Source organism: Molothrus ater, chromosome 32 (genome assembly GCF_012460135.2).
Source record: "Molothrus ater isolate BHLD 08-10-18 breed brown headed cowbird chromosome 32, BPBGC_Mater_1.1, whole genome shotgun sequence".
NCBI lineage: Eukaryota > Metazoa > Chordata > Aves > Passeriformes > Icteridae > Molothrus > Molothrus ater.
The window spans coordinates 788,862-814,192 of NC_071659.1; the positions used below are offsets into that span (position 1 = coordinate 788,862).

General features: G+C 61.9%; 3 protein-coding genes across 3 annotated transcripts; all 3 read right to left on the reverse strand.

Moving 5' to 3' along the window:
- Window positions 1-8,215: 8,215 nt before the first annotated feature.
- Window positions 8,216-11,838, reverse strand: TRIM54 (tripartite motif containing 54). Its single transcript, XM_036405176.2, has 10 exons — window positions 11,484-11,838; window positions 10,651-10,823; window positions 10,158-10,329; window positions 9,989-10,084; window positions 9,654-9,887; window positions 9,422-9,444; window positions 9,219-9,343; window positions 8,780-8,881; window positions 8,601-8,639; window positions 8,216-8,406 (listed from the first exon to the last, which is right to left on the reverse strand). The coding sequence occupies exons 1-10, from the start codon at window positions 11,649-11,651 to the stop codon at window positions 8,396-8,398; spliced, it is 1,143 nt and encodes a 380-aa protein (XP_036261069.1). The 5' UTR covers window positions 11,652-11,838; the 3' UTR covers window positions 8,216-8,395.
- A 666-nt stretch (window positions 11,839-12,504) lies between these two features.
- DNAJC5G (DnaJ heat shock protein family (Hsp40) member C5 gamma) lies at window positions 12,505-14,758 on the reverse strand. Its single transcript, XM_036405184.2, has 4 exons — window positions 14,468-14,758; window positions 13,975-14,188; window positions 13,663-13,816; window positions 12,505-13,129 (listed from the first exon to the last, which is right to left on the reverse strand). Exons 1-4 carry the CDS (start codon window positions 14,578-14,580, stop codon window positions 13,050-13,052), a joined length of 561 nt encoding a protein of 186 aa, XP_036261077.1. The 5' UTR covers window positions 14,581-14,758; the 3' UTR covers window positions 12,505-13,049.
- Window positions 14,759-15,139: 381 nt separating this feature from the next.
- Window positions 15,140-25,191, reverse strand: LOC118700654 (uridine-cytidine kinase-like 1). The gene is made up of 14 exons (XM_036405250.1): window positions 24,909-25,191; window positions 24,574-24,680; window positions 24,214-24,384; window positions 23,776-23,847; window positions 23,333-23,522; window positions 23,177-23,238; window positions 22,878-22,894; window positions 22,096-22,194; window positions 16,933-17,026; window positions 16,764-16,826; window positions 16,544-16,666; window positions 16,362-16,469; window positions 16,132-16,288; window positions 15,140-15,996 (listed from the first exon to the last, which is right to left on the reverse strand). The coding sequence occupies exons 1-14, from the start codon at window positions 25,174-25,176 to the stop codon at window positions 15,923-15,925; spliced, it is 1,605 nt and encodes a 534-aa protein (XP_036261143.1). The 5' UTR covers window positions 25,177-25,191; the 3' UTR covers window positions 15,140-15,922.
- Between the last annotated feature and the right edge of the window lie 140 nt (window positions 25,192-25,331).

The window sequence follows — 25,331 nt, forward strand, 5'->3', positions numbered from 1 at the left end:
AATGGATGGGCTGGCCCCAGGTGTGCTCTGGGAATGCTGTGAATGGATGGGCTGGCTCCAGGTGTGCTCTGGGAATCCCTGAATGGATGGGCTGGCTCCAGGTGTGCTCTGGGAATCCCTGAATGGATGGGCTGGCTCCAGGTGTGCTCTGGGAATGCTGTGAATGGATGGGCTGGCTCCAGGTGTGCTCTGGGAATGCTGTGAATGGATGGGCTGGCTCCAGGTGTGCTCTGGGAATGCTGTGAATGGATGGGCTGGCTCCAGGTGTGCTCTGGGAATCCCTGAATGGATGGGCTGGCTCCAGGTGTGCTCTGGGAATCCCTGAATGGATGGGCTGGCTCCAGGTGTGCTCTGGGAATCCCTGAATGGATGGGCTGGCTCCAGGTGTGCTCTGGGAATCCCTGAATGGATGGGCTGGCTCCAGGTGTGCTCTGGGAATGCTGTGAATGGATGGGCTGGTCCCAGGTGTGCTCTGGGAATCCCTGAATGGATGGGCTGGCCCCAGGTGTGCTCTGGGAATCCCTGAATGGATGGACTGGCCCCAGGTGTGCTCTGGGAATGCTGTGAATGGATGGGCTGGCCCCAGGTGTGCTCTGGGAATGCTGTGAATGGATGGGCTGGCTCCAGGTGTGCTCTGGGAATGCTGTGAATGGATGGGCTGGCCCCAGGTGTGCTCTGGGAATGCTGTGAATGGATGGGCTGGCTCCAGGTGTGCTCTGGGAATCCCTGAATGGATGGGCTGTCCCCAGGTGTGCTCTAGGAATCCCTGAATGGATGGACTGGCCCCAGGTGTGCTGTGGGAATGCCTGAATGGATGGGCTGGCCCCAGGTGTGCTCTGGGAATGCTGTGAATGGATGGGCTGGCTCCAGGTGTGCTCTGGGAATGCTGTGAATGGATGGGCTGGCCCCAGGTGTGCTCTGGGAATGCTGTGAATGGATGGGCTGGCTCCAGGTGTGCTCTGGGAATCCCTGAATGGATGGGCTGTCCCCAGGTGTGCTCTAGGAATCCCTGAATGGATGGACTGGCCCCAGGTGTGCTGTGGGAATGCCTGAATGGATGGGCTGGCTCCAGGTGTGCTCTGGGAATGCTGTGAATGGATGGGCTGGCTCCAGGTGTGCTCTGGGAATGCTGTGAATGGATGGGCTGGCCCCAGGTGTGCTCTGGGAATGCTGTGAATGGATGGGCTGGCCCCAGGTGTGCTCTGGGAATGCTGTGAATGGATGGGCTGGCCCCAGGTGTGCTCTGGGAATCCCTGAATGGATGGGCTGGCCCCAGGTGTGCTCTGGGAATCCCTGAATGGATGGGCTGGCCCCAGGTGTGCTCTGGGAATCCCTGAATGGATGGGCTGGCTCCAGGTGTGCTCTGGGAATCCCTGAATGGATGGGCTGGCCCCAGGTGTGCTCTGGGAATCCCTGAATGGATGGGCTGGCCCCAGGTGTGCTCTGGGAATCCCTGAATGGATGGGCTGGCTCCAGGTGTGCTCTGGGAATGCTGTGAATGGATGGGCTGGCTCCAGGTGTGCTCTGGGAATGCTGTGAATGGATGGGCTGGCCCCAGGTGTGCTCTGGGAATCCCTGAATGGATGGGCTGGCTCCAGGTGTGCTCTGGGAATGCTGTGAATGGATGGGCTGGCCCCAGGTGTGCTCTGGGAATGCTGTGAATGGATGGGCTGGCCCCAGGTGTGCTCTGGGAATCCCTGAATGGATGGGCTGGCTCCAGGTGTGCTCTGGGAATCCCTGAATGGATGGGCTGGCCCCAGGTGTGCTCTGGGAATCCCTGAATGGATGGGCTGGCCCCAGGTGTGCTCTGGGAGGTCTCTGTGCCTGTGGAGCCCTTTGCAAGGAGAGAGGGGGCTGTGAGCCCCCCAGGGATCCCCCAGGGAACATGGACAGGTGTCCTGGATTCCAAGGAATGTGTGTGTTCTGTTCCCCTCTGTCAGAGCTGGGGCAGCCATCCTCGGTTCATTTGGCAGTTTTTGTTTATCTCTTCCACAAACCAATCCTCCCTCCAGGAGATCTCTGCTGTTCATGGGCCATTAATTATTAATTATCTGCTGTCCATGGCCACTGAGTGTCCCTGCAGGGCTGATCCAATCCCAGCATCCCATGGGGAGATGCTCCGCCCAGGGGAGGAGCCAAGCATTCCTACCTGGATCCAATCTGAGCTTTGGGACAGCCCAGCAGCCTTTGCCCAGTGCATTGCCAGAGGAGCAGCTTCTGCTGCCCTGCATTGCCAGAGGGAGCCCAGGCCCATCTCCAGCAGCCCTGGAGCTGCAGAGGAAAACTCCCCCCTTGTGCAGGATCCCTGCTCCAGCAGAGCCACAGCTGGCACTGCAGGAGGGCTGAGCCCCCATGGGATGGGGCTGTGCCACCCCCTGACACACAGGGGACAGGGCATGGGCTGACCCCCCTGGCAGTGCTGTATTGTATTATATTATATTATATTATATTATATTATATTATATTATATTATATTATATTATATTATATTATATTATATTATATTATATTATATTATATTATATTATATCATAATCATATCATATTATATATTAATGTCATATGTCATATATATTATATCTTATATCTCTCTCTCTTTTTATTATATATATATATTGCATTTTTATTTTATTTTTATTTTTTCCCTAATAAAGAACTATTTTTATTTATTTCCTAATAAAAAACTGTTATTCCTGCTCCCATATCTTTGCCTGAGAGCCCCTTAATTTCAAAATTATAACAATTCAGCGGGAGGGGGTTTGCATTTTCCGTTTCAGGACAGGCTCCCGCCTCCCTCAGCAGAGACCTGGCTTTCCAAAGCCAGACAAGAAGTGAAACAGAGATGGTTAGAGGGCGTGCAGCCACCTCAGAAAGTGTCAATAATGCAACGCAAAGCTCATCCACTCAGAGAAACCCAGTGAATATTGGAAAAGGCCTGGCTGACAATGAGAGAAAGTGGCAAATTTCGGTCCTGGAAACAGCCCTGAAGGATGGTGGGTTGCATCCTGCAAACAGGTGAAAATTCCCCAGCACCTGATGAGGAAAATGGGAGAGGAGCAACACAGGGGAGGTCACTGGGAAATGGAGTCTCTGGCACAAGCATTGAGGTTTTCAGAGTAAAAATAATTTTTCACGTTTTGAGTGTAAAAATAACAGGTATCATAAAAAGCATCATTAAAAAGTGCCTTTAAACCTGTTTAAAGAACAATGCACATCAAATCAGGGGGCACACCCAGGACTGTGAGGAAAGGCAGCTGCCTGTGACCGAGTCCTCTGCTTCCTTATTAACTGATATCAATGATTAATAGGCACTGGCCAACATCTCAGTTTTGAGAGCAAGGATTGTGTGTCAGAACAAAGAATGATGAGAGAGGTGCCTTATGACCTGACCACGTATTTTAAATACTCTCAAGGAGAAAAGATTCATCAGAGGATCTGGAGCCACACCAAAATAATTCCTCAGAAATTATTAGCATATATGCTTGTATTCAGGAAATGTGATGAATATTATTAGTTTCAGGAATATAACCTGGTCTGTGAGGTTGCTGGGCATGTGTGCTTTGGGGAGAATTCCCCCTACATCCAGCACTCCTAATAAAGCTGTGTTAACTTTCCAGCCTGGCAAATTGGTTGCAGAGTTTATTTCCCAATTTTCTGTGACACCAGGGCTCTCCCCTGTTGCACAAACCAGAACAGAGAAGTGACCAGGGTTTCTTAAAAGAAATAATTCCCAGACTGGGTGTCCAAGAAGGAATTTCTGCAGATGATGAACCCTACTTTACAGCAGAAATGGTGCAGGAAATATCAAATTTTCACAGTCTAATTGGGAAGTGCATCCTCACAGATCCCACAGTCCAGTGGAAGGCAGGAAAGATGAACTAAACAACAAAGGGGCAAATATCCAAATTACAACAAAGGGGCAAATACCCAAATTACAACAAAGGGGCAAATACCCAAACTACAACAAAAGGGCAAATATCCAAACTACAACAAAAGGGCAAATATCCAAACTACAACAAAAGGCTGCAGTGGGGCATCGTTTTTGGTTGCTACAGGAGTGTGTCAGTCCCAGATCAGAGCAGGAATGAGCACTTTGGAAGCACCCTGGAAGGCAAAGCCCCGTGCCCACACGGAGATCAGGTGTGTGTGAGGCCACAAGGAAATATTCCAGTTCTGTCTCCCTGCCTTTATCCCCATCCAGGGCTGGAATCAGCCCCACCCTCCCCTCAGGTACCCCTGGACAGTCCCTGAAATGTCGGGAAGTGTTTGAACACGGCTTCTGAGGGTGCTGATTAGAGGAAGGTGCTAATTATTGGGGGTCCCAGCCCAGGAGCAGCATGGATTCTGAGGGAGAAGGGGGAGGCAGGGGGAGAGAGGGAGAGCCTTGGGGAAAAGGGCCAAGAGAGCAAAGGGTCGAGAGAGAGATTCGCATCTCCCTCGCACAGCCCACAGAGAGCTCAGGGTGGGCGCAGAATAAGATTTGGGCCAATGGGATTACAGATCCATGATACTCCAGGGGAGGATCACAGGCTTGGAATAAACCCTGCATTTTGGAGGGGTGAGACAGAGCAAACCATTGAACTAAAATGGAACACCACAGTTCACCCTTTTTTCGTTAGAAAGAAAAGATGAAGAGAAATATGACAATTAACAATTTAAAAGTGAAGCAGTAATTACACAGTTTTGCGGCACAAAAGTAAATACAATTGCAGTGAGGATCATGTTTTACACAGTCCGTTTGACCTGATGTTTGCCTTTGCTGGTAGGTATTGTTCAGTTCTGAAAGGTGCTAAATATTTTACAGCTGACAGGGAGTAACCTTTTTTATTTTTCTGGAATAGTTAGGGGATTGGCAAAAGGCAAGGTACAGTTACTTTAACACAACACAAAGATAAAAGGAGCATTTAATTGTAATAAACAGGTTATGTGGGTCCATATTGCAGACTTTAAACGAATTTAAAGCATGGGCTAGTGCTTAAAGGGCTTCAGCCTTTGGCACTAAGCTCATATGAGAGTTTTGGGATTGGCCTTTGCAGTGTGACTGGCCCAATGGTGTCTGATTTTTTCCAGCTGGTTTTTTGGAGCACTGCAGCCCCCAGTTTCAGGCTGAGGCACTGACTTCTCACCTCCTCTCATTCCTGCTGCCCTGACCTGAGGGGCTCCAGGGCTTTGCTCTCTTGTACCATCATTCCTCTCTGTCTGCAATTCCCTCCACACCAGAGCTCTTCTTTCCTCCTTAAATTCACTATCCCTGATAAGGTACAATTGTGGGAGCGACGGGGGGTAGGATGGTGGGGACGGGTGGAGATGAGAGATCTCTGCAGCCAGACCGTGGAATTTGGGGTTCATTGCAAAGGGCCTGGGGCAGGGCCCTGCTGGAGCTGCAGCCACAGCTCAGAGCAGGCCCGAGAGAAGAGAGGGGCAGAGAGGATGGGAGGGTGAGAGAGTAAAAGTGTAAGAGAGCGAGGTTCCTGTTCCAATACAATAAATCTTCTTCTGTGTTGAATATTCTGATTCTCACTAACCAATCTAGTACAAGATACAAATCCTACAGCATTTCCATACAGCCTATAAGAATCACTACATCACCATCCTGTGTTACATTTTAAACCCTAAAAACTCCTCTTTGGGCCCCTTCTGCCAAGCTGGCAGGGTCTGCTCTGACCCTTGGGCCTGTATGCAAGCAGAGGGTGTTGTTCCATCAAAAGGGGATCACCTTCAGCCAACCACACCATTGTTTTCCAGTTGTTCAGGAACTGAGGGATCTCAAAGCTTGCTTTCATTTCCATCTCGCTGATAGTTTCCATATTCTCAAAATCTTTTGCCAGGCAATCATATTTACAAGGCTTTCCTGTTTCATCTCCCCAACATGCAACAACACCTGAGGTGCTGCTGCTGCCACCGAGGGGCTCTGCCTGGGCCAGCAGCTCCAGTCCCTCCTGGCGCCAGCTGCCTTTGGCTCTCCTGGACATGGGGGAAGCTCCTGTCAGCTCCTCACAGAGGCTGCCCCTGCCATCTCCCCACCACCAAAACCTTGCCACCCAAACACGATACAAACCCAACAAAATGGACAAAATTCCATGAATGGGGCATGTAGCTGGGTAAGTGACCACAGCAGGGGGACAACCCATCTGTGTTTGTGGGGGAAAGTGAAAATATATTCCTTAGGAATGTTATCATTATGCTCCTCGTGGAGAAAAGGGCCTTTGGAAGCATGGTTATGGAGAAGGATAAAGAGAAATAATGATGCTTCTTGTCCCTTGAACAGCAGCTGGAGCAGGCTGCAATGTGCTGGAATGTGTTAGAATCCATGCTCAGTGCACAGAGGTTGCATTCCTGGGATCTCAGGTGGGGGTGCCCTTTAACTGGACAAGCAGAGGAGTCAGCAAATCCCAGGGGGTTTGAGGGGGCAGTGACAGGGGCTGAGCATCTAGACACAAAGCACAAGGGAGAAAATTGCCCAAAACAGAACAGACCTGGGCTGGGGCTCTCCTGAGGCCTCTCAGGCTCTGGGGAGGCACCCGTGGCACTCAGCTGAGGGGCTCTGAGTGCTGGGGAGTCCCTCCCAGTCACCTCTGCAGGGTGACAGCCACAAGGGAACACCCCTGAGCACGGGGGAAGGCAAATGCTGCATCCAGGAAGGGCTGGGGCAGGCACGGGGCAGCCACAGCTCCTCGAGCTCCCCAGGGACCGCCCGAGCCCACCCGGGCACGGTTCTGGTGTGTGCAGGAGCAGCTGGGCTGGGGCTGGGCTTGGGGTCACGGCTCGGGGACACGGGAAGCTGAGCAGAGCTGTCCCCTGTGCCACCTCGGGGACACAGAGAGAGAGCTGTCCCCTCTGCAGATCGGGGACACAGAGAGCAGAGCTGTCCCCTGTGCCACCTCGGGGATACAGAGAGAGAACTGTCCCCTCTGCAGATCGGGGACACAGAGAGCAGAGCAGAGCTGTCCCCTGTGCCACCTCGGGGACACAGAGAGAGAGCTGTCCCCTCTGCAGATCGGGGACACGGGAAGCTGAGCAGAGCTGTCCCCTGTGCCACCTCGGGGACACAGAGAGAGAACTGTCCCCTCTGCAGATCGGGGACACGGGAAGCTGAGCAGAGCTGTCCCCTGTGCCACCCGTCCTCCAGGACCCCTCCCCTGGCGGTCTGGGTGTCCGCAGGGCTCAGACCTCGCTGTCCCCAGGCTGGGCACGGTGTGGCTGCGGGGACTCCGGCCGGAGACCCCTGGCCATGTGCATCACCATCCCGGGACCCCTGGCCATGTGCATCACCATCCCGGGACCCCTGGCCATGTGCATCACCGGCCCGGGACCCCTGGCCATGTGCATCACCATCCCGGGACCCCTGGCCATGTGCATCACCATCCCGGGACCCCTGGCCATGTGCATCACCGGCCCGGTACCCCTGGCCATGTGCATCATTGGCCGCGCTGCCGCCTCGGCGGCCGGGCCGGCGGTGACGCAGCCGCGGCTCCCGGGGGAGCGGCCCGGGGCAGCGCTGCGGTGGCTCCGTGTGTACCCAGCCCATCCCTGCCGTGTGTACCCAGCCGGCGCATCCCGCCCGTGTCTGCTCCTGCCCGTGTCCGCTCCCGGCCCATCCCGCCCGTGTCTGCTCCTGCCCGTGTCCGCTCCCAGCCCATCCCGCCCGTGTCCGCTCCCAGCCCATCCCGCCCGTGTCCGCTCCCGGCCCATCCCGCCCGTGTCCGCTCCCAGCCCATCCCGCCCGTGTCCGCTCCCAGCCCATCCCGCCCGTGTCCGCTCCCGGCCCATCCCGCCCGTGTCTGCTCCTGCCCGTGTCCGCTCCCAGCCCATCCCGCCCGTGTCCGCTCCCGGCCATGTCCGCTCCCAGCCCATCCCGCCCGTGTCCGCTCCCGGCCCATCCCGCCCGTGTCCGCTCCCAGCCCATCCCGCCCGTGTCCGCTCCCGGCCATGTCCGCTCCCGGCCCATCCCGGCCGTGTCCGCTCCCGGCCCATCCCGGGGGACGGGGCTGCTGCGGGCACCGGGCACCGGAGGGGGCACCGGAGGGTCCCCGCCCCCCGGCAGGGGCTGTGGCAGGGCAGAGCCCCACTCACAGGGCCCGGGGCTCAAAGCCCGCCTTGCACTGGGGCTCGGGGGGCACTGCTGGGGTGATGGGGCAGGGGCTGCGCTGGGCCAGAGCCTGAGGGGCGGCCCTGGCCTCCAGCCCACCCCGCAGCACACGGCAGAACGTGTCCTCACACACTTTTAATGTTGGAGAGGGGCAGCGCCCATCAGGGGAATTCCAGCAGCAGGGATGGAGCTCGCCTGAGAGTGCGGGATGGCCACAGCCAGGCGGGGTGACAGCGACAGGGATAGCCGGGTGTGACAGGGACAGGCAGAGCTGAGGGCATGCCAGCCTTACCCCACGGCTTCACTTCAGTGCTGACCTGTGCAGAAAAGCAGCTGAGCCCTGTGACCCCGGGACCCCCTTCCCACCCCCTGCAGCAGGGAGACAGGGACGGCCTGGGGGAGCCTGAGGTGTCACCTGCCCCTGCACAGCCCCATCCCCACTCCCAGGAGGTCTCCTCTGCCCCACAGCCCCCCGTGGCCGTGCCCATCTCACTCCCCACGAGGGTCTCACCATGGGGAGAGCTCGCTGGCTTCTGCCTCGGCCCCACATCTGCAGAGGGAGAGAGGGACAAGATCGAGGCAGGGATGCCCCGGCACCCTGAAGGACCCTGCTGCCACACGGGGACCATGGCACAGCCAAAGGCTGGCCCTGGACACGGCCCTGGGCAGTCAGGGCAGGCACTCACTCACCTTCAGCAGCCTCGGGCACCTCCAGGCTGTCCAGCCGGTCCTCGTCTGCTGCAGCCTCACTGCCATCCCCGGGTCCATCCCCCTCATCCTCACCCAGGGGCTCTGTGGGCAGGGACAGCTCCGGTGGGACCTTCCCTCCCTCCCTCCTTCCCTCCCTCCCTCCCTCCCTCCCTCCCTCCCTCCCTCATCATGGGACACCCCAGGACACTCCAGGGTGTCCCCAGGAGGAATGTGACCAGCCCAGTGTGTGAACCAGGAGAGCCTGGGGCGGGACTGACCCTCCAGGGCCCCTGGGTGGGGCTGCAGGTGGGGGTCCCCAGTCCTGTGTGGGATCCCCGCACAGGGCATTGTGGTGAGGGGGCTCTGCCCAGGGCTCTGGGCACCCCAGGCAGTCCCAGTGCCCCTGGGGACAGCACAGCCATTTCCCCAGGGCAGGCACCTGTCTGGAACTCGATGGTTCTCAGCATCTCAGCCACGTAGTCCACGTTGATGGAGAAGTGGTCCATGTTCTCGTAGCCGGGCTCAGGGCGGCTGCTCATTGATGCCTTGGACATGTCTGTGATCCTGCAGGGCAGAGGCCCCCCGGGAGCTGCAGGGCCTTTTCCAGCCAAGGGCCTTCACCCCCCCGTTGTCCCCACTCACTTTTTCAGGAGTTCCTTTGAGTGCTGTGAAGGAAAACGAGGGGGGATCAGTGTCTCCTGGACATCGCCCCCAGCACGGGTCCACCCCTGCACATCCCAGGGGCGTCCACAGATCCTTTTGGGTGAGCACAGCCCCCTGTTCAGCCCTGCGAGCAGCCCCACGCCCCTCAGGGAACCAGGCACCACCACCCTGCCCCAGGGCAGTCCCAGCCCCCCTGCTCCCCTGGCAGGACCTGCAGGTACACGGCCATCTGGGGCTCCTCCATGGCCTGGATGGCTGACTCCACCAGCTTGGAGGAGGCCTCCAGGTGGTCTCCGTACTGGCGGATGAGCCCGCGGACCCGCTGCAGCTTGGCCTCCTGCTCGGCGGCGATGCTCTGCAGCAGCTCCTTCTTGCGCTCCTCCAGGATGCCGTAGAGCGCGTCGAAGCGCAGCCCCAGGTGCTGCTTCTGCCGCCTGCTGTTCTCCTGCGGGACGGGCCAGGGCTGCTCCGTGTGCCCCAGCACGGCCCCGGGGCTGGGCGGACCCAGTGCCAGCACATCCCTCCGCTGGAGCCCTCGGTGCCCACCTCGATGGTGTGGCAGATCTCCTCCATCTGCGTGATGATGGCCTGGATCCGGTCGTTCCCTGCCACCAGCATGGCGATGCCATCGCTGAGCTCGCTCTGGGAGTGAGGCTGGGCGTGAGGGTGGCTCTGGGGGTACCCCCGGCCCCCCGAGACCCCCGGGGCCCCCCACCTTCTGTCGCTGGTAGACGGCCGGCAGCGGGGCCACCTCGCAGTCCTTGTGCGCCCCGAACACCTTGCACAGGGAGCAGGTGGGCGCCTCGCAGCGCAGGCAGTAGATGTTGATCCGCTCGTCCTCGTGCTCCTCGCACATGAGGTGCTGCTCAGCCTTGGCATGAAGGGGTCTGCACGGCATTGGGGGTGTCAGGGAGACACCCCGGTCCCCAGAGACACCCCAGCTTCAGAGACAGCACCAGCCCCGGGTCCTGCCCAGCCCTAGGGACACCTCTGGCTCCCAGGGACTTTTCAGCCCCAGGGACACTGCTGGCACCAGAAACACGCCCGTCCCTGGAAACAGCCACGGCCCCAGGGATATTCCCTGGCCCTGCATGGTCCCCATGACTCCCCAGGTCCTGTTGGGATCCCCCCCCGCCCTCTCGTGGGCTCGCTGCCCCCCGCAGGTCTCGCCCTCCCCGCCCCGTCCCGGGGTCCCCGCGCCTCCGGACCGGGCCGACTCCTGCTTGTAGATGTCGATGATATTCTCCACGAGCAGGTTCCGCTGCAGTCCGTACACCCCGTGCCGGTCCAGCACCACCTCGTGCCGGCAGGACGGGCACCGGAACCGCCCGCCCGAAGGCACCGCGCTGGAGCCCCGCGACTGCCACAGCGGGTTGGAGGCCTGGGGGGGACGCGGGGGATCACGGCGCCGGCACCTCGCACCCCCGGCACCCCCGTACCCCCCGTCCCCCGGCATCCACCGCACCCCCCACACCACCGGCAACCCCACACCCCCGGCACCCCCGGCACCCCCCGTACCCCCGGCACCCCCGGCACCGCCGTACCCCCGGCACACACCGCACCCCCCGTACCCCCCACCCCCGGCACCCCCGGCACCCGGTACCCCCCACCCCAGGCACCCACGGCACCCCCGGCACCCCGCACCTCCGGCACCTCCCACCCCCCCGGATCTGCGCCCCACAGCCCCCGGCACGGACCCGGGCGCGGCCACAGGCACGGAGACAGAGACGGAGACGGGCAAGAGCACGGCCCCGGGTGTGGACACAAACCAGGGCTCATCCATGGCCCCTGCTTCCCGTTCACTGTCCCCGCCAGCCGGGGCGGCCCACAGGAGCTCCCAGCGGCTGCTCCCGGAGCCGGACTCCCGGCGCCAGGGCCAGACCAGGCCCCCGTGAAGAGGATCCCGGTGCTCCTGGTGCCGCCCGCCCCTCCGCCTCGCCGGCCGGGCATCCTGGGATATCCTGGGATAACGGGGCCAGCCCCGCCGGGCTGGGGTCCCCGGGACCGAGGTGCCTCCCCCCGCCCCACCGGCGGCTCCCACCTGGAAAACGTCGTTGGCGCACTTGCGGCAGAGGTTGTGCTGGCAGGGCAGGATGACCACGGGCTTGGAGAACATCTCCAGGCAGATGGGGCAGATGAGCTGCTTCTCCAGGCTCTCCATGCTCCGCGCCTCCGCCAGAAGCGGCTTCAGCCCTACCGCGAAGTTCATGGCCGCGGTCCCGGCCCGGCCCGTCCCGGTCCTGTCCCGCGGCTCCGCTCCGGCCGCCCGGTGCCCGCTTTGTTTCGGCCCCGGCCCCGGCCCCCGGCGCTAATTTTAGCCGCCTCCGCCCCGCCGGGGCCGCAGCTGTCGGCGGCGTCGGGTGACACTGAGTCACCGCTCCTGCCCTCCCTCGGGACCGGCTGGTCCCGGCACCGGCTGCGTTCCGGGACCCGCTGATCCCTGCCCGGGAGGAGCGGCCGAGGCCCGGGGGACCAGGCTGGCTGGTGCAGGGGCTGCAGGGCTGGCATCACGCTGAGGAGAACGTGCCCAGCTCTGCAGGCAGCAGGGCTGCGGGAGGCTGGGGTCCCGCAGATCCCACGGTGCCAGCCCCCCCGAAGGGCAGGCGGAGGGGCTGGTGCCAGGACACCCCACCCTCACTCGCCCTGGCACCCTGGCTATATTTAGGGAGTGAGGCAGAGCCCATGCAGCCGCGGGCAGAGGCAGTGACCGACCAGAGATGGGAAGAACGAGCAAGCGGCTCCCCGTGCCCCTCGGTGCCATCCCTGCCGTGCCGGAGCTCCGCGGGGAGCGGGGCGGGAGCAGGGGCGGTGCCGGCAGCGGGGAGCACGGCTCCGGGACTGCAGCAGCAGCAGTGGGGAGAGCAGAGCCCGCGGGAGCCAGCAGCAGGGCACAGAGAGTGGCACCAGGTCAGTGACAGGAGACAGGTGACATTCATTCCACTCCACATGGCCACTCCACACAGGACGTGACCTGCCCACCACACCCCAGGGAGTCCAGCACCCCACAGGATCCATGAGCACAGCCCCAGCATGGAAACCACCAGGCAGAGGCACATCCTGCTGCCCTGGACAGAGCCCAGGCACACACACACGCTCCCCTCCCGTCGGCCTTTAATGGTGCCCACAAAAACCCAGACAAACCCAGAGGGCAGAGGGAAGGGGTACACACAGGAGCACCCCAAGCCCACAGCAGCGTTTGGCACCCAGCACCCATCGGGAGGGCTGCAGGAGGGGCGGGCTTAGCCCAGCCCCGAGGTTACAGTGCTAATGGTCTCAGACAGAGAGCTACAGGGCTCGGCCCGGAGCATCTCTGCTCGTGCCTGGTGCTCGGTGCCCGACCTGGGCACGGGCAAGGCACTCGTGGGGCCACGGCAGCACGGGCTCCAGGCCACTGCCACCACCAGTGCTGGACACAGGGGCTTTGCCCTGGAGCTCGAGCAGGGGCCCAGGAGCCTGTGCATTGATGCTGGCCAAATTAACCTGAGATTTATCCCTCCCGAGGCTGATGAGGCAGCCCGGGGGGCGGGACCATGGTCCCAGAAAGTGACAGTCCCAAGGGAGGAGGATCCCTGCCCAGTGCTGGGGAGCCGGCGGGGTGGGGCCGGCCTCAGGCATCGCTCCTGGCGCTGGCTGGCAGCGGCTCCGTGCTGGCAGGCGGGGGCTGTGCTACCACAGGGTCCTGAGGATCTGCAAAGGAAAGCTGCACATCAGCGCCTCAGCCCCAGCCTGTGGTGCCAGTGAGCAGGAATGTCACAGCACTGCCTCAAGGGCTCCCACAGCCCAAAGCCCCCACACCCCTGGCCACTGCAGAGGCCTGTTGGGGTGCCCCGACCCCAAGGGAACCTGCAGGAGCCACCCAGCCCCACTGACACCAGTATGGCCAGTGCCAGAACACAGCTGGCCTGGAGCACAGCTGCTCTTCCCATGCTCTGTGCTCCAAAGGGTCTCTAAGCTTCAGGCCTGTTCAGGGGGCCTTTGTTCAGAGGGAAGGAGAAGGTGTGTACCCATGGCCCATGCAGTGTCTCCCTCTGTCACTGTCACCAGCCCTGGCCCACACAGGAAACACCAAGGGCTGGCTGGAAGTAAGAGCTGTGGCTAAAACCAACCCGAGGCCTGAGCTAGAGCTCTGTCGCCCACATGAGATGGGACATGGGGAGACCCCAGAGCCCCCACAAAGCAAACACAGGTGCTCCCGGCTGCAGGGCTCCCGCCTGACTCACCTCTGTCCTCTGCCCGCATCTGTGCCTCCAGGTCCTTGGGGTCCACGTACTTGTAGGACTCATCCTCCTTGGGCTGGCAGCACGTCCCACAGCAGAAGAAGCAGCAGCAGCAGCAGCAGCAGCAGGTGAGGGCCCCGCAGCACAGCACCAGTGCCTGCACCAGGGACAGACGTGCTGTGAGCTCACCCGAGTCCCTGACCCATCACACCAGTCCTGACAGCCCACTCCAACACCAGCCTGCCAGCAGGGCAAACCCCTGAGCTCACCCGACCCGCCAGCCCCAGCAGCCAACCCCAGGCATGCGAGACTCACCTGGAACCACCACTTGGACATGAGGAAGTAGTGCCGGACAGCATCGTCGCCGAACTGCTCGGCCACGTAGAGGCCGAGGGAGCCGTACTGGTCGTACAGGCGGCGCTTGTCCACATCGCTGAGCGTGGCATGGGCGCTGTTGATCTCCTTGAAGCGCTCGGCTGCCGCTGGGTCATCGGGGTTCTTGTCGGGATGGTACTTGAGAGCCAGCTTCCTGTGGGTGCAGCGGGGGGACCCCCGGGATGGGGTCACAGCCCCGCTGCCCGGGACAACCCACACCCCGCGGGATCTCCCGCATGGGCTCACAGCCCCGCCATGGAACCAGGACCCCCGGTATGGGGTCACAGCCCCGCTGCCTGGGACAGCCCACACCCCCGCAATGGAGCCGGGACTCCCGGCATAGGCTCACAACCTCGCTTCCCGGAACCGACCCTGGCCGCCGGGACGAGACCCCGGCCGCGCTCCCGGGACGGCCCCGCGGACCCCCCCGTACCGGTAGGCCTTCTTGATCTCCTCGGGGGAGCTGCCCTTCTGCAGCCCCAGCACGCGGTACAGGCTCTCCCCGACCCGGGACAGCTTCCGCTGCGGCCGCGGGGGCTCCGCCATGGCCGCGCCGACGGTCGCGGGGTCGGACGGGACGCGGCAGCGACCGCCACGGGCCTGCCCCGCCGCCACGGGCCTGCCCCGCCGCCGCTTCCGCCGCCGCTCTGCGCAGGCGCCGCCCGTGACCCGGTACGGGGCACGGCCCGCCCGGCGACACCCGGTACAGGGTACGGCCCGGCGACGCCCGGTACAGGGTACAGCCCGGCCCGGCGACACCCGGTACACGGTACGGCCCGGCGACACCCGGTACACGGTACGGCCCGGCGACGCCCGGTACACGGTACGGCCCGGCGACGCCCGGTTCGGGGCGCGGTCCGGCCCGGTACAGGGCACAGCTCGGCCCGGCGACACCCGGTACACGGTACGGCCCGGCGACGCCCGGTACGGGGCGCGGTCCGGCCCGGTACAGGGCACAGCTCGGCCCGGTACAGGGCACAGCTCGGCCCGGCGACACCCGGTACAGGGTACGGCCCGCCCGGTACGGGACACAGCCCGCCCGGCCCCAGGGACAGCCCGCACCGCCCGCCCCAGTCCGGCGGCAGCAGGAGGCGGCACACGGGCATCGCGCTGCTCCTTTATTGGTACAAAACGGCGGCGAGGGCGGCGGTGGCGGCACGGCCGGGCCCGGGACAGAGCCCCAGCCCCGGACCTTCCTGCTGCCGCCGGTGGCGGGGGCAAAGGGGGGGCAAGGCTGCCGCTGCCCTTTGGAAAAAGAACCTGAGCAACAAGGGCAGCACCGGGGACACCTCAGCACTCCCTGGGCACCAGCAGCACTCTGCGCACCGGGGATGACAGCACCGGGAAGGCAGCCCCATGCCGACCCCCCAGCTCCTGGGGCCAGGGATGGAGTGTGGATTGCCAGGGACGGGGTGGATCCGGGAGGTCCAGTCCCTGACGTCAGAGGGTCCCACTGGAGCTGGGGGCCGCTCACAATAAATACAAATAAATACGGATTTCAGGCATGGAGCTTGCCTGGACTGGACCCCATTCCCCTGTTCCCCTGGGTAGAAGGTGAGCACCCCTTCAGGCACAGCCGCGGGGAGGCCACCACTCCCTCTGCAGGCACCGCTGGCCCAGGCCCAGAGGCAGGGCTCTGGGAGCAAGGAATGTCCCTAAACATCCCCTCTCCGTGGTCCGCAGGAGAGGCCATCCCTCTCTTGTCCTCCTCCCTGGGGAGGATTGGTCCTTGGGGGCAGAGGGAGACCAGCAGCAGGGCCTTGTCGTGCAGGTCCAGAGAGCCAGGGGCTGGCAGGTGGGCACAGCTGCAGCTCAGGGCCTCTCCTGGGGGCAGGGATGGGAGCCAGCCCGGCAGCCAGCCCAGCCCCTGGTCCTGAGGCCAGCCAGCTCAGCAGTCCACGCTGTCGCTGTCACACCAGGCCGAGGGGCCATCGGTGCCAAAGTATCTGTCTCCAAAGTTACCTGGCAGACGAAGGGACAAAGTGAAGGGGCAGCAGTGCCAGCCCCACCAGCATCCGTCCCTCTGGTGTGGCTGCAAGGCTGCCCCCAGGGCTACTGGCCCCAGCCAGAGGTACAGCACACCCTGGCCCCCCTCACCGATGCCCGGGATGATGTGGAACTCCTCGTTGACCCGCTTGTCCACAGCGGTGGTGATGATGTGGACGCGGGGAAAGGCGTAGGCCACGGAGTGCACCCCCATCTCCGCCATCAGCAGCGACAGCAGGAAGATCCTGTCCTCCTGCACGTCGTGGTCCTGCGGCACAGGGAGCTGTGAGAGCCCGGCGGGGCGCACAGGATCCCTGCCCCAGCCCGGGCCCGGGCCTCACCAGCAGCACGCGCACGGCCATCATGGCCGCGGCCCCCGTGGACACCGTGCTGTCCATGAGGATCACGTAGTCCTCGCTGATCTCCTTGGGCAGGCGCAGGTAGTGCAGCTGGTGAGGGAAGGAAGGGTTGGTGGCGTGCCAGCAGTGCACGGCTGCGTGTGCCAGGCTGCAGCAGGACTCACCTCGGGCTCCCCCGTGTCCAGGTTGGTCTGGATGAGGATCTTGCCCAGGCGGATGTCCTTGCACACAGCGGTCAGGGCCTGCTCCATGGTCTCACCTGCCCGCAGGATGGACACGCCCGTGATCTGGGAAAGGGGCAGGGAGAGGTGCTGGGTGCTCCTGGTGCATGCTGAGCCAGGAGCTGTGCTCCCACGGGGAGCAGGAGCCGGGGTCGTGTCTCACCCGCTGCCTGTGGAAGCGCTTCCCCTCGTACGTGGTGCCCTGGGGCGTCTCCACCGTGACCGACTGCAGGAGGGGAGCACAGAGCGGGGGGCAGCCAGACCCCTGTGAGGGGGGCACCCAGAAAGGCGCTGGGCTGGGGCTGTGGCTGCACCCAGGAGTGGGCACTCACCTTCAGGGGCAGGAAGGACAAGGCATGTTCGATCAGAAGCCGCATCAGGCGCTTGGAGTAGAAGATAAACTCGTCCCTGGTCGTGTCCTTGTTCCTGGGAGGGATGACACAGGTGAGGTGGGAGCAGAGCCCCTGCCATGCCCTGCAGACCACACGTGGGGCCCCAGGGGCCGACCAGCATGGACAGCAGCCCCAGGCTGTGGGAGCCAGAGCACTCTTGGAGTTGACACGGTCACTGACACCTCAGCTTCTGTCTTAGGACTACAGAGGCAAGAGAGTGGCTTAGCTACCCTGGAGGGAGGTGCAACACCACTTACAGCCATCAGAGAGAGCAAGGAGAGAATAGGGAGTAGGGACAGGTCAGGCAGGACCATCGGTGCTGGGGTAGCACAAACTCAGGAGCAGAGCCAGGATAGGATAGAACCCCACTGTGGAAGGGGACATAGTGCACCATGGCTAAGCATGCTGGGTGACAGAAAAGAGTTGCACATGTCCCCAGCTCTCCCCTCTACATCCCAAGTCAGAGATAAAGCACTGCCAAGAACCAGGTGACTCTGGAATGCCATTGTGTGCTCTTCTCACAGCTCTGATGTAATGAAGGCGTCAAGATGTAAAACAAACACAAACCACAACAAAGCTGCCAGGGGGCTGCAATGCCCAGGAAACCTCTCCCCTCGCCCAGGAGGGGTAAAGCCAGCCCTGCATGCAGGGCACTAACCCCACAGCAGAGGGAAAGTAGATGACTTTTCCTACTAGGAGTACCCTGGCCACCAGCCTCGTGGGGAACACGAGGACAAAGAAGTCCCACAGACACCTGCCCGCTCCCAGATGGAAGAAGTGGAGCTGGCAACACTCCTGAAGAGGCAGAAGGATATTGAATATTTTTACTCTGTATTTTAAGACATCATCTGCCATTTCTTACACCTCGGTGGATGACAGACAGCCCCACTGAGGCGTTTGGAGGAGGACGAGCAGTCACTGCTGTCCTCATGTGTTCCTGCAGCCATTGCAGGGTCACTCACAGCTGAGCCTCTGCAGTGACCACGGCATACAGACAATACAGACATTCCCAAACCCCTGGGCTCAGCCAACAGCCCCAGGGAAGGGGAAAAAAAACAGTTCTGGTCTGGAAGACCCTGCCTACGGCTCCCAGCGTGAGCTGTCAGCAAGCACTCACAGGTGGGCTGCACCCACACATCAACCCACAGCAGCCGGGGAGCAGCACGAGCCAGAGCCTCCCTGCCTCCCCTGCAGCCCGTCCTGTCCCAGCCAGCTGTCCCCACTGGGACCCAGCCCAGCTGCGCTGGGAGCAGCATGGCCCAGCAGCATCCCTGCCTCCCCTGTCCCAGCCAGCTGTCCCCACTGGGACCCAGCCCAGCAGCATCCCTGCCTCCCCTGTCCCAGCCAGCTGTCCCCACTGGGACCCAGCCCAGCTGTGCTGGCCCCTGGCTGGCTGGGACAGGCCCCACACTGCTTCTGCAGAGGTTCCTCTGTATGGAGGGGCTTAAACCCTGATCATGTGTGTATGTCACATCCAACCCGACGGTGACACCTCTGGGGATAGGGAACCCCTGGGCAACCCCAGGGCAGACACAACCATGAAGCTTTGAAGCTTCTCCCTGCCCAGGGCACAAGCAGGGCAGGGGAAGGGCTGTGCCAGGGAGGGCAGCCCGCACATGCTGAGCTGCAGCAGGTAACCAGGATCCATCAGTGCCACCATCCCACCCCCTCAGCTGGCAGAGCTCTGCCAAAGGGGACATTGCTGTCCCCAGGGCAGCCCCCTCACCCCACGGCATCACTGCCTGCGTGAAGCCTGAGGAAACACACTGCTCCCATCCACAGAGGAGGCAGATGAATCTCAGCACACTGCAGCACCCTGGGAGCCTGCAGCTGGGCATGGCAGCACTGCAGCCGGCGCTCCTGACAACCTCAGCCTTCCCCAGCATGCTCAGGAGATGACAGAGGGACCAGGAGCATCTGCCTGGGGCCTGATCACAGCATCAGCTCTGTGCATGAACTGCACTGTCTGCAGCTGAGAGACAGCTGGTACAGCCAGGCACCAGGAAATCTGGGCGTGAATGGGCTACAGAATCCCAGAATGGTTTGTGTTGGGAGGGACCTTCAAGGTCACCTTGTCCCTTGTCACCACCCTGCCATGGGCAGCCACACCTTCTATTAGACCAGGTTCCCCCAAAGCCTGTCCAGCCTGCCCTTGGGGCAGCCAGCTACCTGGGCACCCTGTGGCAGAGCCTCACCATCCTTATGGAGGAACTCCTGCCCAGCATCTCATGCAACACTGCCCTCTGGCAATGGGATACCAGTCCTCCTCATCCTGCCACTGCATCCTTCACACTCCATCTATTCTCAGCCTCACGATTCCAACTGTGCAGTTATTCCAGTGTGGGACTCATTTTCAGTTTCTGTCTCTCCACAACAGCAGGAAATTGCTCTAGAAAGTGCTTCCCCCAGATGCCAGCCTGATGTGCCACGATGATGCCCATGTGCTGCCACCAACACCCTCCCAGCAGACAGATGGGTGAGGAACCCCAGGGAATGGGGCTGGCCAGCATGCAGGACTGGCACCCCAGAGAGCTGCACTGGGAAGCACCAGACAGGACAAGGAGGGAGCAGAACCCTGGCTCACAGCTCTGCAGTGGTGCTGGACACATCCAGGTACCCAGAGAGGCTGGGCTGGGCTGGACACACCCAGGAACCCAGAGAGGCTGGGCTGGGCTGGACACACCCAGGCACCCAGAGAGGCTGGGCTGGGCTGGGCACACCCAGGAACCCAGAGAGGCTGGGCTGGGCATGACTTTGAAGATTAGTTATTAGGTTAAAAGGGAAAATAATCTAAGTGTTATTTTTCAATTAGATAGTTTAGTCTTAAAAGGCTTTGTAAGAAAAGACAGCTATTTTGTGCTTTGTTAATGAAAGACTGCAGAACTCATCATTGTGAGATTGTTTCACTGATAAAAAATAATAAACACATGAGTCTAAACATAAAATATATTAATAAAGACAAGAGAGAGATCTGCTAAGATGCAATAACTGCACATGGAGGTGCAGGAAATGTGGCTAAAGGTGTGTTTGAGTCTCACCAGCCTGGAGCTCTCTGGGAGCCCAAGAGAAGGGCAGCAGGCACAAACAGCACCTCAGGAGCAGAGGGTGACATTTGTGACCAGCAACAGCCCCGTGCCATGCCCAAGTGACACAGAAGCCAACAAGTGCCACCAAGTCTCACCAGAAACACATGCTGCCTGTCTCTGACACAGACCCAGCAGAGCTCCTTGGCTCAGAGCTTTGGGAGAGGCACTGGCCCAGCAGGGTTCGGGGGGCAGCTGCCAGGCTGAGTCGATGCTCCTCAGAAATGTGGCACCTCTCAGACACCACCTGGGATGGGCTCAGTGCCTCCCCACAGCCCTGGCCCTGCTCCTGCATGGCATCAGCACAGCCACGTGAGGCCAGAGGTGCCAAAGCCCTGCAGCGCCAGCAAAGCCTGACCCAGCCCAGGGCAGCCCAGCACAGCCCTGAGCCTCACGGATTGAGGTCACCAAGCGCTTGTGGTACAAAGGTGGAGCCACAGTCCGGGGAGGGACGGGGCACTGGCACAGGGCTCTGCCTGGCACACCTGAGGTGCCACATCACCTCTTCTGCTGCCAGGACCTGCCTTGGAGCCTGTGCTTCCACAGGAGGAAGAGTCAGGAGAAGGAAAGGAGGTGCTCAGCCTGGATGTGGCCATGAGTATCAGAACATCATAAATTGTTTGGGTTGGAAAAGCCCTTTGAGATCAAGTTCAGCTGCTCCCCCAGCACTGCCAAGGCCACCACCAGCCCACAGCCTCAAGTGCCACATCCACGTGGTTTCTAAATTCCACCAGGGATGGGGACTCCATCACCACCTGGAGCAGCTGTGCTGAGGCTGGAAAATCCTTTCCATGAAGAAACTGCTCCCAATATCCAACCTAAATCTCCTCTGGAACAGCCTGAGGCAGCTTCCTCTTATCCTGTCCCTTTTTCCATGTGAGCAGAGCCTGACCCTCACCTGGCTGCATCCTCCTGTCAGGAAGCTGTAGAGAATGAGAAGGTGCCCCCTGAGCCTCCTTTGCTCCAGGCTGAGTCCCTTTCCCAGCTCCCTCAGCCCCTCCTGAGGCTCCATTCCCTGCCCTGGACATGCTCCCTCAATGTCTCTCTTATCAGGAGAGCTGTCCCCAAGACTGGAGGTGCCCCAGCAGTGCCCAGCTGGCACAGCCCAGGTGCCAATGGCCTCTTGCCCACCTGGTCTCATGTTGAGCACTGTCCACCAGCGCTCCCATGGCCCTTCCAGCCCCTGTGCCCCAGCCTGGAGTGCTCCATGGGGCTGCTGTGACCCAAGGGCAGGGCCTGGCACTTGGCCTTGGTGACCCTCACGCTGCTGCTCTCAGCACATCGATCCAGAGTGTCCCAAGCCCTCTGCAGAGCCTTCCTGCTCTACAGCAGATCCACATCCCACCCCACTTGCTATACTCTGCAAGCTTACTGGAAGTGCATCCAGTCCTCTCCAGGTCTCTCACAAGGACATGAGCTGACACCTTCCAAACCAACATACAGGTGCCATAGGAGGACCTGGCTGAGCTTAACATCCCCTCTCTGCAGAGGAGAAAGGCACCCAGGGCTGCCAGGTTCTGCAGTGCAAAAACAATGAACCTCTCTGTAGTCCTAAAGGCCTCAGCCCTTGACCCTTCACTAACTGATGCTACTGTCACCTGGAAAAAAGGAGCACCAGAGGGGAAAGAAAAGCTCAAGAGTGGTGCAGTCATAGAAGCAGCTGCCCCTGTCTCTTCTCTAAGCTAGCTCTAAACCCGAGTGCCCTGGGAGAGGGGCAAGGGGTACTTTGCTCCATGCCACCAGCTGCTCCACCTGTGTTCCAGTGAGGAAAGAGCCAACCAGTCCCCTCCCACTGTAGGAAAAGCCTGCCTTTGGCTCAGGAATCACCCAAAGCAGGTGTGCAGAGCTCTGGTCACCAGAGAAGTGCCCACAGGGCCAGGGCCAGCTCCATTCAGCCATTCTGCTCCAGGCCAAGCCCCACGACTGCAGTCCCAGGGCAAAGGGGAGAAACTCACACCAGGCCTTGTGGTGTGCTGCCACCAAGCAGGGACCAGGGCAGGGGCCAGGGGCAGGGATGTACCTGATGATGGTGTGCATGCCCCGCACCTGTGGCGTGCTCTCCAGGACGCTCAGGGTCTTGGGCAGGGGCTGTCCTTGGTGGGCCGAGGCCAGGGCTGCCCTGCAGGGAGGAAGGTGCTCACAGCTCTGCAGCACACACACACTCACAGCCCTGGGCCCTTGCAGGGACACGGCCCTGCCAAAGGAAGGCTCCAGGAAAACCCCTCTGAAAGGTCAGCACTGTGCTTGGCCTTCCTGCCTGGATCCTGAGGAACACCCCAAGTCTGGTACCCCAGAGCTGCACTGCCCAAAAAGCCTGGGGTGAACCTCCCAGACCACACCCACAGCTGCTGCAGCCTCTGCAGCACCAGAAGCTGCAGCTCTGCAGGGCAGGACATGCCCTGCACCCTGGGACCGGGGCGTCAACACAAGGGACAAGGGCTGTCCTGCCCAAAGGGGACATGAAGTGCCAGAACAGGGACCATGCAGGGCACTTCTCCCACAGAAGTGAGCAGCTCAGGGTAACTCAGCAGCCAGGAGAGGAGCCCTGCTCCAGACAGGGACAGGAGCAGGGCAGGCAGCTGGCAACATGCATCAGCCACAGTGTGGAGTGTGTCACACAGAGCCCAGGGCTGCAGCCAGACAGGCCCTGAGGAGCTGAGCCCAGCCCCTGCCGCCCTGGGGAGGAGCAGCTACGCTCAGGCACCTCAGCAAAGCTCTGCCAGCAGGGACACGGAACCCAGTGGGTGCCAGCAGCCCCCCCAGCCCAGAACAGGCTCCTCTGCAGCCGTGGGTCCCACGTACCTGACTGTAATCTCCCGCTGGGTGGTGCAGAGGTCCCGGTGCAGCGCAGGGGAACAGGAAGGACAGACACCCTGTCAGTCACCCACAGGCCAGCACAGCCACCCCAACAGCCCAGCTCCCCACCCTCCTTCCCCAGTGCCCACTTCACCAATCTGCTCTCCCAAGCACATGCTGGGGCCTCTTGAGAAGAGAGAGGTGATGCCAACACCTCCCCCAGGTGCTCCCAGAGCACAGGTCTGTGTGCAGCCACATCCTGCCCTCTGCATGCAGGACCCTTCCCCTCCTCAGCCCTGGCTCACCTTTTCCAGCTGGCTGTGCACGTGCTGCACAATGAGGTCCAGTGCCACGAAGTTTTCCCCACCTGAGGGTGGAGCAGAGGAGGCAGGTGGGGCGGATGCTGACCCACCCTGCCCCACAGCACCCACTGCCCACGGCGGGCTCAGCTCTGGCCTCACCCCTGGGCACCACGATGTCGGCCACCTGCACGGTGGGCTCGATGTACTGCTCGAAGGCCGGCTTCACAAACTTGTTGTACTGCTTGATGACCCCCGCCACATCGCGCCCGCGCTCCATGATGTCGCGCTGCAGCCGCCGCACCAGGCGGATGTCGGAGTCCGTGTCCACAAACACTTTCATGTCCAGCAGCTGGAAAACTGGGAGGGGTGAGCACCCCCTATGCAGCTCCCATCACACCTGTGTTACTCCCCTCCTCCACCCCGCAGTGGCACCCAGCATCACCTCCCCTGAGCCCTGTGACACGCAGTGCTCTGCCAGCGAGCGCGGTGACCTCTCCCTCCACAGCCCCCACTGCAGTGCTGCAGTGGCACCCAGGGCCAGTGCCTGTCCTGCTGCACCACATCATCCCCTCTGGGCCAGCGGCCACCTGAGGCAGCGATACCTTGAGCAGCTCCTTGTTGGCAAAGGCCAGGATCCCTTCAAACACGATGACGTTGGCCCCATACACTGTTTTCTGCAGGCAGACAGGAGCTGGGTTTGTCCTGCTTCTCTCACATGCCACAACAGCACCAACACTGACACAGACAGGGCACTGACCCCCCTGGGGTCTCACCACTGTGCTGAGGCTCCCCGTAACCATCCTGCAGCACCCAATGCCTTGGAGCCATAGTTGATACCTGTGCATGATGCTCCAGGCCAGGACAGACCCTGAACCTTGGTCTAGATCCCAAGACTCTGCTCCATGCCATCCCCCCAGTCCCCCTCTCTGATGACCCCAAGCCGCCCCCTCCCTTTAGCCTTCCAGGCCCTGCAGGGCCCGGAGGTGTTCCCTGTTCCCGGGACCCTGCCAGCCAGGCGCAGCCCGGCCCCTGGCACCCACCCACTCGCGGCGCCGGCTGTGTGTGGTGAAGTCGTACACCGGCACCTTCACGCTCTTGCCCTTCTTGAGCTTGCGCAGGACATTGACGAGCAGCTCGAAGTCAAAAGCATCGGGGTGGTCGAAGTTGTAGTCGCTGCGGGCTGCCAGCGCCTGCTGCCCCTCATCCAGCACCTGCAGGCACCGCCCGGCCCGGGGCACCGGCAGCGCTCAGGGCCGTGCCGGATCCTGGCATCCACCGGCACCCCAGCCCTGCTCAGAGCCGCACCCGATCCCCGCACCCCGAGCCCCGGCAGCACCCAGCGGCACACTGGAACCGGAGTGTCGGCCCGGCTCAGTGCTGCCCCGGGCCCCGTCGCGCACCTTGTAGAAGGAGTCCATGGAGAGCAGCACGACCCAGGGCACGTCCAGCGCCTCGATGATCCGCGTCGCCACCGTGGTCTTGCCGGAGGCGCTGCCGCCGCACAGGCCTGCGGGGAGCGGCGGGGGCACCGCCCCGGCCCGGATCCGTCACGGCCGCGGATCCGGCTCCGGCTCCGGCCCGGTCCCAGCCCCTCCCTCGGGGCCTCGTTCCACGATTCCCGACCGCAGCCCGACCCCGGCCTCGGTCCGGCCTCCATCCCCTCCCGGCCCGCTCTCGGCTCCATCTCCTTTCTGATCCGGCTCCATCCCCTCCCCGGCCCCGTCCCACCGCTCACCGATAACAAAGGCCTCGTCTACGGGCGCGCCGGTCTCGCTGTACCACGGCGGCCGCCCGGCCGTGTAGATAGTCCGCTTGCTGGTGCGCAGCAGCGGCGGCTCCGGCTTGCACTGGCTGGCGGTGCGGCGCCGTGGGGCCGGGGCAGGCGCCAGCGGCAAGCGGCTGAGCAGCGAGCCCAGGGGGCCGGGGCCGGGGCCGGGAGCGGAGCTGTGGGCGCGCTCCGGCCCCGCCGCCCCCCGCCGCTCCTCAGCGCCCGCCGCCGCCATCGCCGCGCGGGCCGCGGGGGCTGCCGGGACAGGACGGGCTGCGCACGGCACGGAGAACAGGCCCCGCCCCTGAATGAGGGCCCGCCCCTGAGTGAAGTCCCGCCCATAGTTAGACTCCGCCCCTGATCGGTGCCCCGCCTCCTAGTGGGACCCCG

Excerpts from the sequence above, each read along its gene's own strand:
- DNAJC5G (XM_036405184.2), bottom strand. The coding sequence starts at position 14,580 with ATGGCGGAGCCCCCGCGGCCGCAGCGGAAGCTGTCCCGGGTCGGGGAG. Across the intron at positions 14,189-14,467 it reads GAGATCAAGAAGGCCTACCG|GAAGCTGGCTCTCAAGTACC; the intron begins GTACGGGGGGGT and ends CTGCACCCACAG. Across the intron at positions 13,817-13,974 it reads TGTCCAAGTGGTGGTTCCAG|GCACTGGTGCTGTGCTGCGG; the intron begins GTGAGTCTCGCA and ends TCCCTGGTGCAG.
- LOC118700654 (XM_036405250.1), bottom strand. The coding sequence starts at position 25,176 with ATGGCGGCGGCGGGCGCTGAGGAGCGGCGGGGGGCGGCGGGGCCGGAG. Across the intron at positions 16,667-16,763 it reads AGCGCTTCCACAGGCAGCGG|ATCACGGGCGTGTCCATCCT; the intron begins GTGAGACACGAC and ends CCCCTTTCCCAG. Across the intron at positions 15,997-16,131 it reads CCACATCATCCCGGGCATCG|GTAACTTTGGAGACAGATAC; the intron begins GTGAGGGGGGCC and ends TTCGTCTGCCAG.
- TRIM54 (XM_036405176.2), bottom strand. The coding sequence starts at position 11,651 with ATGAACTTCGCGGTAGGGCTGAAGCCGCTTCTGGCGGAGGCGCGGAGC. Across the intron at positions 9,888-9,988 it reads AGATCTGCCACACCATCGAG|GAGAACAGCAGGCGGCAGAA; the intron begins GTGGGCACCGAG and ends CCCGTCCCGCAG. Across the intron at positions 9,445-9,653 it reads AGATGGCCGTGTACCTGCAG|CACTCAAAGGAACTCCTGAA; the intron begins GTCCTGCCAGGG and ends TTTCCTTCACAG.